Raw genomic sequence first — 21,105 nt, 5'->3', positions numbered from 1 at the left:
TTAAATACTGTAAGCCTTTCTTACGGTGGCCACTGTAAGAAAGGCTTACATCCATCCATCCATTTTCTGTTCACCCTTGTCCCTAATGGGGTCGGGAACGTTGCTGGACCCTGGACAGGTCGCCAGTCTGTCGCAGGGCAACGCAAAGACATACAGGACAAACAACCATTCACACACACACTCACCTCTAGGGAGAATTTAGAGGTGAGTAACAGCCATGTTTTTGGACTGTGGGAGGAAGCAGGAGTACCTGGAGAGAAACCACGCATGCACAGTGAGAACATGCAAACTCCATGCAGAAAGACCCCGGGCCGGGAATCGAACCCAGGACCTTCTTGCTACAAGGCAACAGTGCTACCAACTGCGCCACTGTGCAGCCCAAGAAAGGCTTACAGTATTCAATTTGCTGCATAACTGATAAGTACAGTATTGCGTTGGAACGCAAAAGTTTCTCATTTCAGAGAGAGACTTTCGTGACCTTTGCTTGGGTTTTTGCCTTCTCTCCTTCGCTGGTCTCTTTCTTGTCCTGTTCAACCTCAACCTTGGATTCCTTTTTAGCAACACCCTCTTCCTCCTCCTCATCCTCCTCATCCAGCTGAAGACTTCCGGAGGAAAACCTCATCCTGGCCAACCCGGTGGACCCCACCATCTTCCCCAGCTGATGAGGTGGGCAGTAGTAGGGGTAGAAAACCTCTGGATCGGAGTCGCTGTAGCTTTCTGCGGCACCGCCGATCATGCACATGGAGGCGGGCCGATCAGGCAGAGGCGAAGAGTTGAGCGGGAGGTAAGTGGGTCTGGAGGGCCGTGTAAGGTGAGGATAGTAACCCAGGGGTCTGAACTCAGAGGCGGGATTAAAGGCCGGGTTTGCGCTCCTGGATAGATGAAACTTAACATCCGGTTGGCTGGCAACGCGGCGAGGTAACCCAGGCAAGAAGTTGGAGTCGTCACTGTAATGCCCCGCCTCCGTGTGTCCAACACCCAGTAGCCTCCCTCCATTGCTTCCTGTTTGGTAGACCCGTGCCAGTCCAAGACCCCCTGATCCACAAGGGCGAAAGTTCCTCCTAATTGGCGATACTGATGGCGAATCGTGGGCTAAGGGGTAGAAAGCCGGCCGCGAGACGCCAGCATCCATTGGCATATAGTCTCGCCTCGCTACATGCGGGAAACGCTCCAGTGAGGAAATGGTGACATAGTCGGACAAGTAGTGGTGTCGGTTTAGAGGTGAGGGCGCAACAAAGGGAAACGAAGGGAGGACGGGGTGGTACTGGTAGGCGGGGGAGTTTGGGTAGAGGAGAACCAGCTGCTGAGCAGCGTCTGGGTGTGGCTGCGGGTTGGGCCGGCGTCGTGAGCGGTTGGCGTAGACCCCCGCTAGCCTTTGAGCTTGTCGATGTGCCCTCGTCTCCTCCATTAAAGACACGGAGGACGATCTGAACTTGGGCGAAGGGGTCGACTGGTGGAGCGACGGAGAGAGCGGGGTGACTTGAGCGAGGGAGTGTGGCCTCTGATTGACCTCGCCAGATGATTGGCTGCGTTTAGCACCTCCCTCGCTGAGGTCGGTGTTATTTAGGCCTCGCCGGCGTACGTCCATTTCATCATTACTGTGAACCGCCAGAGCACGACTGGTCCGAGGAAACGGGCGGGTCTGTTCGTATACCTGGGGAGGCAAAACACAACTTAACTGAGCTTTATACTCACTTGTTATTAGTTATTCTAAGTAAGTAATTCCTTAAAATTGTGGGGAAAAGTACCAGTTCCATTGGCAGATTATGTCACTTTCAACAAGACAAATAATCTGCTAATCCCACTAGAACTTTTTCATCAGTGTTAAGGATTTACTGACCTAAAAGAAGCTCCTATAACTTGCTAAAAAGTTATTTATATGTTAGTTTTGTGTTATTTCAAGTGTGCTAAAATATAACCACTAGAAACTAGACCAAATATACTTGGTGATGTCTACATTCTCCTTCTGCACAGAAGTCGGATTCATGTCGCATTTAATAAGTAGCATGAACGACCAAACAAAAACATTAATTAAGCATCAAGACCTCCTGTGTGAACGTAGCCTGTCTTTTATTTCTTTCACTTTTTATCATATTACTACTAAGGTTGTTCTTTGTCTTATAAGGTTGTGATATAATAAAGATTAAAGTCAGGTCACCTCTTTGGAAACTTCAGTGAGAAGATCCGGAGAAGATCGACACTGTCTGGGGTCATAGTCCGACTGACCGTGGGTTCTGGTTCATTCAACAAAAAACCAAAGATTTTAGTTTCAGTGATTTAAAAAAAACAACTTTTTCTTCACTATCATATGAAATGTTGAGCAAAAATACTTAATTTCTTTTATAAATCTGCTTTTTTTAGTTACTATACCAATGTTTTTATTACTTTTAAGGAGAAGGACCATCCAAATGTAAAATTCAGCATTTAAAAATGAAAAAGTGAATCTTACTTTTGAGGAAAACTTATGTAAATATGTGATATTTATAGATTTTTCTGATTGATTTTCACCTTTCAAAGCGTGATGGTTTCTTTTCTCCGGATCCCATACATTCCAGCAGCTGCTTCTGGGTTCTCCCACTGACACGTAGCAAAAAAAATACTTTTATTAGTCATTGTCAGTCACACAAGAGCCTCAGATGTAGTTCACAATTTCAATAACCTTAACTCTTCTGTGACCCTGGTTATTTTGTTTGTTTAACTTTAACTGGGTTGATCCAAGATACATTAGACATGGTCAGGGTACATATAAGAGACCATAGATACACCCTCCCATCAAACTTCAATATGACAGGTTATGAATATGAACATGAATAATTAGGAGTATGACGGGGAGGGAGAGGGGTTTATATGTTAATGAATGTGACACCTCTTCCTGCTGTGGGTCGTAGTGCTTGATGTCATGAGATAGAGTGGATGTTATTGGCTTATTGTAATTCTTTATCACAGCCCTGTACTGTTGGTGAGTCTGAAAGGCTGCTGTTCTTTAGTGGTCTAGACTTCCTCTCCCCCCAATACTTTGCACTTGGTCTGAAAGACACCTTTCTCCTCCTGCTCTTTGGTGGGATAATCAGACTTGCCACCTCAGCTGTCTTCTGCTCTTTGAGTGGTCAACCCAACCTGCTTCCTATCCTGAAGGAGGTGCCGTGTATCAGGATGACAATGCATCAATACACACAGCAAGACTGGTGAAAGATTGGTTTGATGAACATGAAAGTGAAGCTGAACATCTCCCATGGCCTGCACAGTCACCAGATCTAAATATTATTGAGCCACTTTGGGGTGTTTTGGAGGAGCGAGTCAGGAAACATTTTCCTCCACCAGCATCACATCGTGACCTGGCCACTATCCTGCAAGAAGAATGGATTAAAATCCCTCTGACCACTGTGCAGGACTTGTATATGCCATTCCCAAGACGAATTGACGCTGTATTGGCTGCAAAAGGAGGCCCTACACCATACTAATAAGTTATTGTGGTCTAAAACCAGGTGTTTACCTATCTCCTTTTACCAAGGTGTTGAGGGGATCCATTTTGGTGGCCTTAGGATCGCATCTCTGCTTTTTGCGGATGATGTGGTCCTATTGGCTTCATCAGGTCGTGATCTGCAGCTCTCGCTGGAGCGGTTCGCAGCCGAGTGTGAAGCGACCGGGATGAGGATCAGTGCCTCCAAATCCGAGGCCATGGTCTTGAGCCGGAAAAGGGTAGAGTGCCTTCTCCGGGTCAGGGGGGGTGTCCTGCTCCAAGTGGAGGAGTTCAAGTATCTTGGGATTTTGTTCATGAATGAGGGAAGAAGGGAGCGGGAGACCGACAGGCGGATTGGTGCAGCGTCTGCCATCAAGCGGAAGAAGACAGCTTCTTCCGCTGAGCCAAAAAGCGAAGCTCTCGATTTACCGGTCGATCTACGTTCCCACCCTCAACTATGGTCATGAGCTTTGGGTCATGACCGAAAGAACGAGATCGCGGATACAAGCTGCCGAAATGGGTTTTCTCTGTAGGGTGGCTGGGCTCTCCCTTAGAGACAGGGTGAGAAGCTCAGCCATCCGGGAGTCACTCAGTGTAGAGCCGCTGCTCCTTCTCATCGAGAGGAGCCAGTTGAGGCTCGGGCATCAGGTCAGGATGCCTCCTGGACGCCTCCCTGGTGAGGCGTTCCGGGCACGTCCCACCGGGAGGAGGCCCCGGGGAAGACCCAGGACACGCTGGAGGGACTATGTCTCTCGGCTGGGAACGCCTCGGGATTCCCCCAGAGGAGCTGAATTATTCATAGTGGACTCACGGGATTATATTGCATTGACATGAACATTTTCAGTGTGATTGTGTTCAAACTGAGACTAACTTTCATCCTTCTGAGAATTTATTCTCTAACAATCATATGATCTTTCTACATCAAGTAAAGAAACTATTTCTGATAAGATCTTTATAGAAGATCACATCACAATAAAATACTTTTTAACTCTTATCAGTAAAAAAAACAAAAAAATGTTTTGATCATCATGGAGTTGAAGTTTATGTCAACTGCATTCAGTTTATCTAACGTCTTTTTAGCCTCTATTGAAGTATTCCACCATGTTGGCCATTAAGTCCCAGTTAGCTTTTCATCTGGACACTTAGTAAAAAATCATAACCCTCTATGGCATGGCGTTGCCCTCAGGCAACAAACCACATAGCTGTACCTCACATTGCTCCTTTATTTTATTTTTTGGGGGGCATGATTTTTGACATATTTTTGTCCAAAAAAAAGTTTTTTTATGAATATAGTTTTTGTTTGATTTGTATTTCATTTCTCATAATCAGTGTAGACAATCTTGGTGTTCTAGACCAATGTTACCCTGAGGCAACAAACCCAAATCTGGTTCCAGGAGGTGTCAGAGTCCGATTTTATGATTGACATGTAATTAGGGACCACCAAGCTCCCAAAGAATGCAGGAAAATATTTCTTCCCCACAAAAATAAAAAGTCATGCCATAGAGGGATAAGCTTGAATTTTTTATCCTGATCTGACTTAGAAACAAACCACATGAATTCTGCAGAATTTTACCACAAAATTAGTTTTGCGGTTCCTTAAGTGACTGAAAAAAAATATGAAAAGAACGAAGCAAAACTGACTTTGTCTCATCCTTCGCCTCTGCCTCTATATTTGAAATTCAGGACAGAGACGGTGTTGTAATTTCCTGCATAAACATTTATGATTCCTGAGAAAGGATCTGAGAACGCAAATCATCCTGAGTAAACAGCAGCAGGCGGGGAACTGTGTTCAGCTCCAAAGGAATCATATCAATCAACGTGTGAACAACAAAAGTGTCCAGTAACCACTTGCTACATGTCAGAATTGGTCAAATATTTAATGCTCCAATATGCATCAGCAAATCAACAATTCAGTTCAATGTAAATAGAAATTAAATGTCGTAATATCCAGTATCAGGCAGTCTTCTAAAGACAGTGTTGCCGTCATGGCCTGCTAACTGTTCCAATAGCTAACATTGGAATATTCCAATATTCCAATATGGATTTTTCTATATCTAAATGTGACTGTGCGGTGAAGCTAAAAATTAAACTACTGTAATAATTGGTGCAACAACAGTTTGTCAGAAATATTTACAAATAAAATATAAATGGGGCATATGGGATCATTTCACCTCCTCTGGGTGTCACAGACACAGAATCTGAGCACCGGCAAGAGGAGCGTTCATATCTACTAGCTGGGGTTTATTTTACTATTTTCATGATTTACTTCATTTGTAAGAAATAAGCTATGTAGGAATATATGTGTGTGCCTGTGTTGCATTGTGCGTGTTTGTGTTTGTGTGGGTCAGACACACAACGTGTCCACATTTGTGTGCTTGTGGCCTGTATTTGTGTGGCTCATAAGCATCGTGTTGATTTTGTGCTCCACTTACATGAAGCGCATTAGGGTTGTGTTTGTGTGAGTCGTGTGGAAATTAGGGCATAAGCAAATTATCACTGATATTTAAGATAAGTTATAATTTGCTTATCTTAGAGATAAGTGAATTATCTCTAAGATAATAAGCAAATTATTACGTATCTCTAAGATAAGTAATAATTATCTTATTAATTAAGATAATTATTATTAATATGCAAATTATTACATATCTCTAAGGTAAGTAATAATTTGCTTATTATCTTAGAGATCATTAAATTATCTCTAAGATAATAAGCAAATTATTACGTATCTCTAAGATAAGTAATTGTGTGTCTGTAATAATTTGCTTGTCTTAAGCAAATTATTCTCAGGTAAGAGAAGATCCTACATCATGGTCCTGCTGCTGGCCTCTGGTCTGTTGTCTCCTCCCCGACTCTTTGCTCCTTCTATTGTGACAATAAACATTTCTTTAAAATATATCAAAAGCAACAGTGAGAACAACTTTTGCAAATAAAAAAACAGGACTGGGTTTATTCCTGGCAACAACTAGCTATCAAGCAATGCAACATGGCTCAACAGCAACAGCAAGGGCCCCTCCTTTTCCAGTTCAGGCATTCGCCTTGTTAGGCCTACGACAAAGATTATTTGCCCACAGCTGATGAAGCCAATAGAACCTCATCACATCTGCAAAAAGCAGAGACGAGATGCTAAGGCCACTAAAACGGATCCCATTAAAAAACCTTGACTGCATCTAGAAACTGGTGGGAAAGGGCAACCTGTGGAGAGCAACCTGTGGAGAGCAACCTGTGGAGGGCAACCTGTGGAGGGCAACCTGTGGAGGGCAACCTGTGGAGAGCAACTCTCACTATGTTTCTCTAATCTGAACCATTTGCAAATTCAATTTTCTAGAAATTAATACCTTTGTGAGGACAATGTACATTAGTCAATAACCCCAATTTAAATCATTTTTGAAATCCTGGGGGGAACCGGAGCACCCGGAGAAAACCCCACACTAACACGGGGAGAACAGACAAACTCCCACAGAAAGAGGCGCCTGGTTGAGAGTGAAGAACGCTTTTCTGTGAAGATGCAGCACTAACCACTGCATCACCGTGTTGTCCTTTTTTGTTTTTTAGTCTAAAATATAAGATGTAATTTGGGGTTTTGAAAATGGTTCAGGACTGACCTGGACTCTTTAACTAGTTGCTTGTTTTAGAGGTTTTCTTGCTTTTCTCACCACAAATGTTTCTCCAATCGGAACCGTTTGCAAATTAAATTTTCCAGAAATCAATACTACCTTTTTGAGGACAATTTACATTGGTCAATAACAATAATTTATATGGTTTTGGAAATCTGTGGGAAACCGGAGCACCCGGAGAAAAACCCACGGTCATTTTTTTGGGGGGGATCTAAAATAAGAAATATATTTTGGGGTTTCAAACGGTTCAGAAATTACATTTTTTCCTAGTCGCTTGATTCAGAGGCTTTCTTGCTTTTTTTCTTGAACATTTGTGGTTTTCTGAGCCCCAAACAGTGTCGTATCTTCTTCCACACTGATTTTTCCTTGGCGACTGCCCCCACTGGTTCCTGTGACAGATTTTCCACAGAGCGGTCCGTCACGTCCATGGATTCCATGTTACTCGGCATGTTTTCCGTAAAGTCATTTACCTGGTTGGGAGAGGCATCAGGAACATCAATGTTTTCTGACAGGGTTTCCTCTGTCAGACGGTCCTGATCCATGGACGCAGTGTCAGAAACCTTGTTTTCCGGGGTAGTGTCTTTCTCCTTTGGTTCTTTTTGTCTCTTGGGTCCTAATTCGTGTTTGTGTTGATGATCAGTTTTCATGGGAAGTTGTTGCAAAGCAGTCAGTTGTTTTAGGAGACTGTCTTTCTCAGCTTTAAGCTCGGTGATCATCTTCAGGTCACTCATCCTTTGCTCTGAATAAGTTTTAATCTTGTTATGTGCATCCTGCTTAAATGTTTCTAACTGCTGCATTAGAGTCAAAACATTTCCTTCATATCTGGCTTTTAGTACTTGGTAAGTAACTGTTGCGAATTCCACAACAGATTGCAGATGTTTTATTACCTTAGCTGATTGCCTTTGGAGGAAAGAGATATCTTCTGCAGTTTTCTGGTTGAGGTTGTCCTTCTCTGCTCTGAGATCCTTTATGAGCTCAATAATATCATGCTTGGTTTTTTCCAAATTAGCTTCTGTCATTTGAGTCATTTCTTGCTGATAACCTTTGTTTTGCTGTTTAAAGACAGAAACATCTGCTTCATACCTCGACTTTAGTTCTTGGTATGAACCATTAATCTGTTCTAGTTCTCTCACCAGGCATTTCTCGGTAACCTTGAAGCTTCTGATCTCCTTGGACATTTTCTCTATTAAATTTTGGTCCTGTATGATCTTGTCTTTATTGATCATCTGCATGTCAGCCTGACGTTTGATCTCACTAATGTCTGCTTCAGATTTGGACTGAAGCTCCTCGTATTTAGCCTTCATGTCGTCCAGCTCTTGTTGGAGTGCACTGTTTTTATCTTTTAATTCCTCAATCCTTGACATGAACGCTCGCTCTGTGGCAATAGGATCTACCTTCACTGTGTCTAAGTCCTCTTGCAGCTGCTGTTTTGTTTCGCTGTCCACCTCGGAATCGATAATTGCTGGGCTGAGAGTCTCTGGATTGTTGCGCTTTTCAATTTCCTGTAGTTGTTTCTTCAACTCGATGCTCCTGCCGATGAAAATCTCCTTAAGAGCTCTCTGCGTCTCTACCTCAGCTTTTGTTTCTTCCAGTTTTGTTAGGGTATCGTCCAGCTTTTGGTTCTGGTCAAACAATTTTGCTTTCTCCATTTTTAAAAGAGAGGCAAGTCGTTGTATCTCTATGTGGAAATCAAAGGGAGGAGGTCTGTTCCCTACCCACCCATACTGACGTCCTTTGGCTAAATCACTGATGGAACAATTTTGGCTTTGATGTGCCATGTTTTGACAAAATAGTACTTGTTCAAATCAGTCGGCTAACAATCTCACTGTAAAAGCGCTTTGCGTGCGTCTGAACTCCTCAGTTGTGCAGCAAGCAATGACAAGAAGGTAGAAGTTTGTTACATAGATAGAGAGCTGATGACATCACAAGCATGACTCTAGTTGTGACATCACAGAGTTTTCCTTCATCTTTGGAATGTGTTACCGTTGGTTACACTGTCTATGTTGTTATACAAGCAGTTTATGGAGAGACGTTTTTTTTGGCAATATTTACATAAAATGTGTGAATTTAGATTTCCAGATTTGTTTCATTGTGTCCAATGAAACATAAAACCTTTCAAAAGTTTTCACACACTCACACTTTTACAAACCTGAAAATTGCAAAGAAAAATGATACTCTCCTTTAAATCTTTGTTTTAATATGTAGCGTCGCTGCTGGCTATCTGTTTGTATTGGGACTTTTTTGTCCTCCTCTGTGATTCTGTACATTCATTTTCGCGTTTAGATGTTTTCCTGTTGGCCTTTCTTTAAACCCCTCAAGAGGCTCGGCAGCACAAACACTCAGCGATGATCGAGATCAGCGGGAGCTTACATCCATCAATCAGTTCTTGGTCCATTAAAGTAACTCTGCAAATAAAACCTTGTTTTTCAGGTCGAGCACAGAGACAGCTGAGGTGGCAAGTCTGATTATCCCACCAAAGAGCAGGAGGAGAAAGGTGTCTTTCAGACCAAGTGCAAAGTATTGGGGGGAGAGGAAGTCTAGACCACTAAAGAACAGCAGCCTTTCAGACTCACCAACAGTACAGGGCTGTGATAAAGAATTACAATAAGCCAATAACATCCACTCTATCTCATGACATCAAGCACTACCACCCACAGCGGGAAGAGGTGTCACATTCATTAACATATAAACCCCTCATCCACCACCCTCTCCCTAATTATTCATATTCATAACCTGTCATATTGAAGTTTGATGGGAGGGTGTATCTATGGTCTCTTACATATATGTATTTTGTTTAATTGTACTTTTTTTTTTTTTCATACGTTTTATCTGTTTCTTAATCTAAATACATAAATCTGTGTTCCTTCAACATTTCTTCTGCAATTTCAGAATATTCCTGAATACTGTTTCATTATAATCTGTCTTTAATATTTGATTGTTTTTGATTTCTTAATTCTGCGATCACAGTAATTTGATTTCATGCCGTTTTCCACTAGGTGGAGCTATTTGTGTATGCACTGTAAATGTACCAATTCACCACAGAGTTGCACTGTGGAAACACAAAATGCTACCAAGTTTCTCATTCAAATATCTTAGTGCACTCAAAATAAGGCAAAACTAACTTAAAAGCAGCTTTTCAGGAAGATATATGAGCTTGTTTTAAGTCAAGAATTCTTAAATATAGATTAGAAATAAGTACTAGTTACACTGGCAGTCTTTCCCACTTATAATGGGAAAAGTGCAAAAGACTGGAGTTATAACTGGACTTATAAATGTCCACTTATAACTAAATTTTTAAGTGAAAATTTGCCAGTGGAATTAGTCTTATTTTAATGTATTCAAGAATTATTGACTAAAAAATATATATCTTGTTGAAGAATTCATTTTAAGTTAGTTTTATCTTATTTCAAATGTACTAAGATCCATGAAGGAGAAACTAGATAAAAAATACATTTTATGATTTTGCAATTCTGATTAAAAGGAAAAATAAACTATTGATTTACTGACTTTAAATTTCATCTTTTACTTAAGTATGAAAAATTACCAATTTTCAGCTTTGCTAGACTCAGATTCAAACCACTAGAAAAATCCAATTAGCAAATATGGATGAGGGGGAAAAAATCCACTTTCATTGGGTTTTTTCTGAAAAATTAAACAACTTTAACTGCAAACCTGATATTTAAAAGGCTTAAAATTGAAAAAATTCACAAAAATTTGTAAGGTATTCTAAGGACTGAAATTAATGATGGTATTTATAAAAAAAAAAAAACTGTCTATACCAAATATTAAATTAACAACCTTAAAAATAGACACTTTTGCTTCCAAGGGATATAAAAGGTTAAATTATGAATGCATATTTTATATATGTATAACACTGACACCACCAGTCTATAATCTGACAGGAAGTCAAGTTGAGTTCTGTTCAAACATTTAGGATTACCTGGATCCATGATTGCATGGCTTAAATTCGTATACCTGTATCTGAATCTGGAGCCTTTGCAGGACAGCAGGGTTTTATGAATGGGCTTCGGTTCCTCTGCCAGCTTGAAGAAAGCGTGATACTCCACACACATCTTCCAGAACAATTTACAAACATCACGACTCGCCATGGCGAACTCCAGCGTGTCCTTGCATGAAGCCTGGATGGACGGGAAACATTGCCTAATATTTTGCTTAGACTGATAAATCAAACATTTTATCTCTATTTTAAATCTGAAATTCCTCAAAAACATACATATTTGATCAAGATTTTGTTAATTCCAGTGTTAATATTCATAGTTTGTGCCATCTGGACTGTTGTTCCATGACATTTTCAGCATCTAGGAAGTTGACTCTAAGGAAGAACTGCAAACATCCAAAACACCCAGCATGTGTTGGCATTAAGCCATTAACTATAATGGGGTGATAATAGTTTGATAGTAGTAGTATCCAACAATCAGTCAACACTGGGACTGAAAGTGCAGCAAAGAAAATCTCATCAAGTAATTTTAGTTTAGTTTTTTGTGCAAATATCTCATTACACTTGAAATAAGACAAAATCAGCTGTCATTATTCTGCTAATGTCAAAAAAACACAATTTTGCAAGTGCAGAGTTTCATTAAATAAGAAACTAAACTAAAATCACACGTTGAACAGTTTGTTCACGCGATAAGTCATTTAAAAAATCTCACACCATTACCCACCAACTTCGTCCTGTCTTCTTTGGCGTTTCTGTCAGTAGTTAACATCCATGTGTTGCAAAAAATGTTTTTCTATTGCAATTTTGCTAAATATATTCATTATATATTTGATGCAGCCAAAAAACCTCCTCATACTGGCACAAAAAAACTGTCGCGTTTCCAATAAGCAAATGTATTTTAATAATTTATAATCTCTATCTAAACACAGCAACTGAATCCAAATAGTTGGCCAGCATTGCTCGCTAGTGCTAGTTTCCAACATGCTGTCTCCTCGCAAATTTCAATCTGTAGTCTACATATCTACCACATCACTTTCACATAGGAACATTTGCAAAGAGATTAGCATAATGTTCAGCTCTTCCTGAATACAATCATAACCTGAAAAGTACTAGAAAAATTAAACATACAGAAAGTTCTCACCCCAACTTTATCGTGAAGTTTAATGAGGAAATGTTTGCGTTTGAAGCTCAGTTTGCGGATCTTTGCCCAGCTGAATGTGTTGATTTTGGTGTTTCCCTGCAAAAAATAAAAGCCAAATATCTCCATAACTACACGACAACTTATTGATGAAAGAGGTTTTAATGTCATTTGAAGCCATTTCATGTTTTGTTTTTATCAGAAAATTTTGTTTGCTGCTCAAACAACAGAAAACAGTGCATCATTTTCAAGTGGAAGAAAAATGATTGAAAATGTTTTAAAAATAAAATCTGAAAAGTGTGGCATGCATCTGTATTTGGCCCCCTTTACTTGTACACCCGTAAATAAAATACATTACAACCAACTGCCTTCAGATGCCATGCAAGAGCAAACAGAATCCGACTGCACATTAGATTGTAATCTCACAAAATAATAAAAACTTCCAGGAATATAAAAAACTTTTTCAAAGTCTTGTGATTTATTGGTAATTATCAAATATTTTAAAGCCTATATTGACCCGTTTGTGACACTAAGTAATTCAATCAACTCCTTACTTTGCAAGATATTAAACAATACTTCTTCATAACGAGATAAAATAATCCCTCCTGGTACACTCCGACTTTATGAAGACGTAGTTTCATTGAATGTTGAAATACTTTGAAAACCGGTAAGCATTCACCTGAAAGACCAGCACTCCGGAGTGTGTGACGGCCAGGTTGATCCTCATTCCCTCCCCGTCGTTGGCGGCGTGCGGCCGGATGCCGTACATGTCCAGCTTTCTCGCCACCTCCAGCAGCTGGATGTCCGAGTCTGCTGGAGAGACTCCTCTAAGGTCAGGAACAAACAAACAACACATTATATTAGGAATTTAAAAATTTCATTTTTAATTTTTTTTTTTTACATTTTTGCCTAAATGTAATAACAGCATTTCTTTGGATAAAAGATCATTTGTAGCAAAGGATGCATTTGTTGCTAAAAAAAAAAAAAAAAGACTTTTAATTTGAAAGGCTCTGCCCTTTATATTTGATTTAGCATCAATAAGTGAAGAGTGGATCTCTTTAGTGTTTTTTGGATTAACTGATTAGTAATTGGATAGCAAAAAAGGCTTAATTGGAGTTTTTTTTAAAGTTTTTTTTTTTTACAGAGTTTAATCCAGGTGAAGCTAAAACTATGTTACTTGAGGAGTTCTGGGTATAAGAAGAGTTTATTTTAAATGCAAAATATATATTGTTTGTACAATTTTGGCATAATTACTGCTCTGATAGCCTTTTTTTGAGACTGTATTCTCCAGTTGATTAATCATTTAATAACGACTAATCCGATTAATCATTTCAGGCATAATATCAGTATTATGTGCTAAAACCTTTTAGAAATGATTTTGTCCAGGAATATTTGATTTTAGAGTAGATTGATATCCTGTTTCTTTATACCTGTGTCTTTTATGAAGCTTGATTATTTTGTTGTCCAGATACTCCTGGTTAGGGACGTAGTGCTTCATCTCCAGGTGCTGATAATCCAGCTCCTCATCATAATCCCCTATTTCTGCTGTAAAACAGAGATACTCTTCTAGTTTTCTTCATATATTGACTGAATCCATTCAAAACATACTCAAATGTATCTTCGGATAAGATTTATTGTGAATAATTAAAGTTTGCTTCAGTTTGTGTTTTTCATACTTACATTGTAGTATGTGTGAAACCAGCAGGGCGGCGCTGTTGTCATTACATGTCAGACTACCGTTGGACAAATCCTGCTTTATCTGTAAGGCAAAAAGATACCTGCGCATACAAAGCAGTTAACCAGGTGGGAGCTGCATTTTGAATTTCTTCACTGTAAGTGTGGATATTGTTTATAAAATGCTTGCTAGCATTAAAGAGAGTTCACATATGTACAGCATATTAATTCAATGGAGAGCTAGCCATAACCTGACTCTTAGCTACTTAAGAAGCTTGAATTGCTTCTAATGTTCATAATTTTAATTTCCTGTTGATTCAAACTTTACCTTGTAAGGCCTCTCTTTAGTTGCCCAGGGTCTGGTGGGAAGAACTTGACTATAAACCTAAAGAATAAGTCATTGGTGTCTAAGAAATAACAAAAAAGAGAGAAAAAAAATTATTATTTTGCTAAATTTGCTTTTTAAAGAACAAATATTGCCAATGTCAACAAAATAAAACTGGCATTTCCTAATTTTTTTAATTCATAACCATACTGTGTGTGGTAAAAGGCCACTTATTGTATGACTAGTAAAAGCATCAATCAAAACGCTGTAGCTTAGAAGCTAACTCTGTGGTTATGGCTAGCTAGCTGTATGGAGAACAAAAAACACTGAAATTATCAAAAAATATTATTTATTTGTTTACTTATTTGTAACCTTGCACTTGACATTTCTTCCCAGGATTTTGTATAATTTCATCCACTATAAAATGTCATGCTACAAGCTAGCCACATTGTTAGCATGCTAGGTAGCTACTTTAGAAAAAAAAACTCTTTCTTGTCATATTTACTGTGGAATTTGACTATAAAATTAACAACACAAATGCCTTAAAATGTATTTTCTCTAAAATCTACTTTTAATTTGGTCTTAGCAGAAACTGGATATGTCTAGTTCATTTTATGAAGTGCTCCTGAACAGACGCTGCTACTGAAGTGCTAAAATGTTTCTAATGCCCCCAGTTGGTCTCAAACATGAAGAGAAAACAACTTACATTTAATCTGTTTGACTAAGGGTTTTAGCAGTTCCAACCAAACCTGCAACAGAAACATGTTCAGAGACTCAGCAGCATCTAAACTGTTTGCGTCTGTGTTGATTTCTGTTTCTTACATAATGGCCGCTGTGGTGTCTGAACTCCAGTCCAAAGTACTCCTTCTCAAGCAGCTTCAGATGTCCACAAACTTTGTTGAAAAAATCTCCACCTAAAACATTTTGCTGTTGAAAGAAGAGCAGAAGTTAAATGAGTGGTAGAGAGAAGGGGAATTATTGGGCCTTCTCATAATTGAGAAGTTTTTTAACTGGAGATACTCATGGGGCTTTTGGTGAAATAAACCAGCAGTTAATTACTTTAATTATCAAGCCTTAATGCGTGATGAGAGTTTCTAAAATTTTTGTAGCACAGTTAATTGACAGAAAATAGATAGTTTTGTTTTTAAAAACATCATTAATATGAATTAAAATTCTTATGATATAATAAATTGAAAACAGCCTAAATCAATGATAGATGGAAAAACAATATTTTATCAAGGATAAAGGGCTAACATAAATTTAAAATGTTACTGGTGTGATTGTCATTTTATTCTGTTTTCTGATACTTGTTCTAATTGTATCATTTAGTTTTCTTCACTGTTTTGACAGTTTTGTAGATAATTATTTCTGTGTGTGTGTTTTTAAAAATGTTTTTCATCTAAAGTGTCTCAAATGTGAGACTGCGACGTCTTTAAAGTACTATGTTTTAAAATAGATTTTTCAGTAATTATGTACAGGGCTGTGTTTGTAATTGTGCCATATTACGTTTTTAACAGTTATCATAATTAATGTTGTGCATTTTGGTTGTGAAGTCAATATTTTGTGCAGATCTGGTTCTTCCAAATTGCTGCAAAATGTGTTGTTATGTAAAGGGAGTTTTTACTTATGAAATTTACTCCAGTTTTATCCTGGATGGTTTTGATTTTTAAAATATCCTTTCAGCCAAAAACTAGACTGTTCATGGTTCAGTTTAACTTTTTAAATGCATTTTTTCTGCTTGTGTTACATCTGCACCTCTATCTTTTGCCTAAGTAAAAGGCCATGTTTGTGGATTGTTCACTTTCTCCAGCAGCGCAGGTTTATTTTAGTTTTCTCTGGCTGCTACGTGGTGTTTAACTCTGCAGAGTGGCTCACTGGAAGACCTTCATTAACTTGTCTTGGAGGAGGATGAAGAGGAGGAAGGGGAAGAGTTGCTGCAGATTATAGAGAGATCAGAGGACAAAGTGATGATTACTGGAAACAAATGACTATCCTCAGAGCAGTTGGTGACAAGAACAACATTACATGAAGCGCAAGATGGGAAATCATCTGTAGAGCATTTGCTAATCTGTACTCTCAGGTTTACTCATGTAAAACACAATAAAATAGTTTTTAACAAATTTCTCCTCAAATCTGCTGCACAGTTTAGATAGGTTGTACAAGCTGTGTAATAACTGTATGCTAATGCTGCTGACACAGATGGACAACTTTTCTAATTTTTAAGGATGAAATTTTCAACCAAATTTAAATCTTCAATGGGAAAATGCTAGGCGCAATAAAAAGTACCTTCCTTTAGTTAGCCAAGTTTCTTTTGCTTGTTTCTTTTAAACATCCAGTGAAATGTTACCAAAAACAGATTGGGCATGTCCCTTTATTAAATTGGCTAAATGCAGCAAGACCAAACCAGTTTTCTTTTTTTTAGCATAACTAGTTAGCAACTAGCTACGGTAAAGCACTTTATTTTTGAAAATATAGAAAACATAAACTATTAAGATACCTCTGTTTATTTCCAGGGTGTTTATGTAAAGTAGTTTTTATCAATGAAATGTTACTTTAATCATATAAGTGTTTCATTAACTGGGTAAACAACAGCAACGTAGCGGTTAGCTAGTACGGCTGGCGGCATGCTAGCAAGGCCTGATTATGATATTGTGGTGATGGGTAAGAGCTTAGGGCTGTTTTCCTGATAAGTTTACCGGCCCTTTACCAATGTGTACAGATGTTTTTATGTTTTGTATTTTGAAAATAAAAATTATTTAACAATAGATTGTTTTATTTATTTTTTATTGGGAATTATCCTACAGACATTTGGATGTTGACATGATTTAGCTTTAACTTTTGCAGTATTTAGTACCAGTGGAGTATTCAGAACAGGATGTATTATGTTCACATAATTATTCATTTTTAAAAATGAGATATGACATGATATAAAGGATGTTGGGAGCTATAAAGCAAAATAATTTTTGATATTCTCCAAAAATCTTTACTTATAATAGTTTCTGAAGCAATAAAAAGCTGCCATCCATATGAAGATCGCCAATACATGTAACATAGCTTGTTCATGCTCTTTACATCAATCTGCCCTTTTTTTCTTTTCATCCTGTCTGATCATTAATTGTGTTTTTGCCCTGGAGGTTGAAGGATCGGGGTCAGAGGAGAAAACCTGTTTCCTCTCGTCTAACACGCACATCTCTGAGGTAAGCTGATTCTAAGAGCCGTCTCCGACATCATAACCCTGATTCTAAGCTGAAATTTAAAACGGTTGAAGGTTATTATTGAAGGGGTTGAGCAGTAGTCTTACAACTCTTAGAGTTCAAATTAGTAATTAGAATAATAGAAAATAAGTAGCATCTCCGGTTCCACTTTTTGGACGGGTGTTTTGCCCCAAATATCCTCTTTATACATGGGATTTTATTTTAACAGTATTATAGATGTTAAGTTTGTCAAAATTGGTTCATTTATGCTTTAAATTAATTTTGCTTAGGAAAAATGGCTATTTTTACTCACATTTATTGCTGTAAAAGTTGTGCTAGCTGCTGCTCTTGACGGTTGGTGGTTACCATAGCAACCAGTAACCGACAGCTCCTTCCTTTTTTCTGTTGCCATCTGTAATGCTGCGTTTTCTTTTAAAATACTACATTTTAACACATTTTAGACACACGGCATTTATATACAGGGCTTTGTTTGTAATTTTGCCATGTTATGTTTTTAACAGTTATAAAAAATGTTGTTCATTTTAACTGATTAATTTTATAACCGTTAACTGCTGTCAACTGCTCACTGGGAGCTGTTGCTTTGTCGTTTGTTTAGGGCTATTTATTGTATTTTATTTATTGTACAGGGGCAGAAGCTGCTGTACTGATGCTAACAACCAACTTGATTTTCTCTCTTAGAGTAAATTCAGTGTGTCTGTTGTGAAGTCGGCCACGTTGGAGCTGAGACAAATAAAGACGGGTTACAGACACAACCTATGTTTATCACAGTTTATTTTTACTTCATGTTGTCCATTCTTCTTCTTCTGCTGTTCGGTCTTCCCTCATCCCACTCGCCTCCTATTATTAAGACTGTACTGATGTCCCAGAGGTCGTGGTAAATGGAGCTACTTTGCAAACACAACACTGCGAGCTGCACACTAAAACAGACACACACTCTGAGAATCTGGCCTTAAACTGCACTGCTGTCTCACTGGTTTTAAAAACCATACACACTGTTACTCCTCATCCCCTGACCTGGATCATATGGGCTGGTTGAAAGTCGGCCATGCATCAGGTGGCTACAAGAGTACAGGAAGTAATCACTTGATCCCCTTTCTGAATTTCTAATTTTATTCCCTCACAAGCTTTTTTTAAAACTTTTTGCTAATGCTCATCTGGCAGCCCTGCTTTATATAACCTGAATAACCTTATGCTGTGGTGCGTATCAGAGCTACAACCTCAAGGAGTAATGTGGAAGGGAATGCTTAATGTCTGCCGGTAGAGTGGATTGTTACCATGGAGACGGAATGCATGCTGTAGGAGCAACATTGCTGACCAAAGAGCAACAGAACACTAAATGATCCTGTTGCTTAAGTAATCAAACAACAGATAATATCCAACATTTAAAGGAAAAATCTACATTAATATTTTATGTAATATTAAATGATATTTATTTTTATCATTTTATAAATACGTGTAGAAGAATGGGTTCCAGAGTGGAAATTTCGCCCTCGTGTATTCATTTTGACAGTGAAAACTTATATTTTGTGGAAACTAGGGCTGCAACAGATAATATTTTAGTAACTTATTATTTTATAGATTACTCTGATGATTTGATTAATTAATAAGATATAAAAAAAAATTTGGCACATTCTTCACATTTTTCATTTAACCTCTTAACCCTTTTTTATACATTACTGGAAATAAATTAAAAGATGCAAGATGCAAGCAAATTTCTTTATTAAAATGCAATAACACATCATTCCTTTGGTGAAAGCGTGATTCGTTTCTAACATCAATCTTTCTGCTCAAGTTAACATCAATGTGATTATTTAATTTTAAGAAGTACTTATCTGATGCAGAAAAGATCATTTAAAATCTTAATATGACCCAAAATTAAATTTAGTCTGGCACTGCTGGTTTAAATTGTGGAAGAAAAATCCGTAATTTTTCTTAAAAACAAAAGAAAAATATATAAAAGTTATTACGGGGCTGAAACACATGAAGGTATTTTGTGTTTACCTCCACCTCGAACGTGCGCTCGCTGTCGTCCAGGAAGATCACGCGCAGCCGGAGTTTGGTCTCCTTGGAGACCCGCGGCTTGGTCGCGAGACCTCCTAGAGTTCGCGTCCGCCGATGTCGGTCTCCCATCGTCCGATTTTCTCAGGACAAACACAAACTACGACAGTAAATCCATCTTCACGAGAGTGAAAGAGTAAGGCTTCACGCGCTCCTCTTCACCCTCATCATCCTCGCGGCTGCTGAAGCTGCTTGGCGAGCGCGCGCTGCCCGGATGCGTCATGGCACGCGGCAGATGTTGTCCTGAGCCGCTGATCAGAGTCTGAAGAGCTGCAGCTGCAGGGAAGCGAGAGCTAAACGCCCCTGAGAGCAGCCTCCTGTGGCGCTCTGAAGATTAAACTTTGCAGAAAAATATATAAACTTTGCACCGCAAAATTAACTCTTTAGTTTAAATGTAAATTTATTAAGAATAACCCATTTCCTCCCCCCTATAATTTAATTTAGTAAATATCTTTAAACCCGAACTAAACCAGCCATTAGCCTATTTCTTTCTTTGGTTTTTATAGATATTGATCGTTTTTGACATGTTCAGTATTTTCTCCACCAACAAACAAATTTTGCCTACCGAATGTTTTCTTTTTTGTCTATCACTTATTATTTATGTATTTCTCATGTCACTAATCTGATTTATATAATGAGTCTGCAGGAAACTTTAGACTCTGAAGTGTATATTTTTAATATACATTTTCTTATATTTTTATTTTCTTAGACTTATTGGCAACTTTTTTATGTTTTCTATTTAAAGGTCCAGCTTAAAGTCTAAACATATAATAAGTTATTTTGTTAGATTTAAGACCGTAAATTTGTGCTACATCGAATTAAACTGATCTGTGTAAATAGTGATGTATCATTATAATATATGATAATATAATCATGTTCAAATGTGTATATTCTTCTCTATTTGTACTATTAAGTCATACTAGATTATTTTTGGTATTATATTCACAAGAACATATGCATAACCAACAGATTACAGCAAATAAATTATTACATGTTAGAGTGAAACATGTTTAATTTATTTCATTGCTGCATTCTATGTTGCTGCTCTACAGCAAACATTAACTAATAAGAGACAAAAAACCCAGAAATGCCACTGAAATGAGGCCATTTTGACCAGTAAGCTAAACTATTCAACATATATTGACTAGTACAGTAGTGTCAAAAACTGTATGAATGTCAACAAATTTATATGAGGCCACAGTGTGTGTGTGCGGGGGCGTGTGTGTGTGTGTGTGTATGTGTCCTCCATAAGAATAATATAAATTTCACGGTGGCTGGATGCTTTCAGAGAGCTGACCTGTTCAAAAGTAGGCCAGTAGTGCAGATCCTTCACCCGCCTGCAGCGACGTTGATGACTGAGCACTTAATGTTTAGACCTGTAAGTGTGTAAGAGGGGGTGTGCGTGTTTGTGTGTGGGTGTGTGTGTGTGTGTGCATGTGTGTGTAGATGCTTTTTTGTTACCTCACAGGAACATTTCCTTCTGCGATTACTGACCTTGTTGAGAGCAGAAGTATTTACTGGGTGCAAAGCCCAGTCCTACTGTGGTAATGCAGTTTCTAGGAACCTGACTGGGAGTTCATAGGGACAAAGTCTTGGTTACGGGTGTCCAAAGTGTGGTCCGGGGGCCTTTTGTGGCCCTCGGATCGATTTTTGTGGCCCGCAA

The 21,105-nt window shown here is 38.5% G+C and overlaps 1 protein-coding gene across 1 annotated transcript; it reads right to left on the bottom strand.

Moving 5' to 3' along the window:
- Nucleotides 1-363: 363 nt before the first annotated feature.
- frmd7 (FERM domain containing 7) lies at nt 364-19,658 on the bottom strand. The gene is made up of 12 exons (XM_023345959.1): nt 19,386-19,658; nt 14,992-15,096; nt 14,876-14,918; nt 14,173-14,251; nt 13,851-13,948; nt 13,601-13,715; nt 12,850-12,997; nt 12,174-12,269; nt 11,050-11,213; nt 2,509-2,577; nt 2,159-2,234; nt 364-1,654 (listed from the first exon to the last, which is right to left on the bottom strand). Exons 1-12 carry the CDS (start codon nt 19,512-19,514, stop codon nt 458-460), a joined length of 2,319 nt encoding a protein of 772 aa, XP_023201727.1. The 5' UTR covers nt 19,515-19,658; the 3' UTR covers nt 364-457.
- Nucleotides 19,659-21,105: the final 1,447 nt, after the last annotated feature.

This window comes from Xiphophorus maculatus, chromosome 14 (genome assembly GCF_002775205.1).
Source record: "Xiphophorus maculatus strain JP 163 A chromosome 14, X_maculatus-5.0-male, whole genome shotgun sequence".
In the NCBI taxonomy this organism is placed as follows: Eukaryota; Metazoa; Chordata; class Actinopteri; order Cyprinodontiformes; family Poeciliidae; genus Xiphophorus; species Xiphophorus maculatus.
The sequence above is the reverse complement of the archived record's forward strand: the minus strand, read 5'-3'. Positions and strand labels throughout refer to the sequence as shown.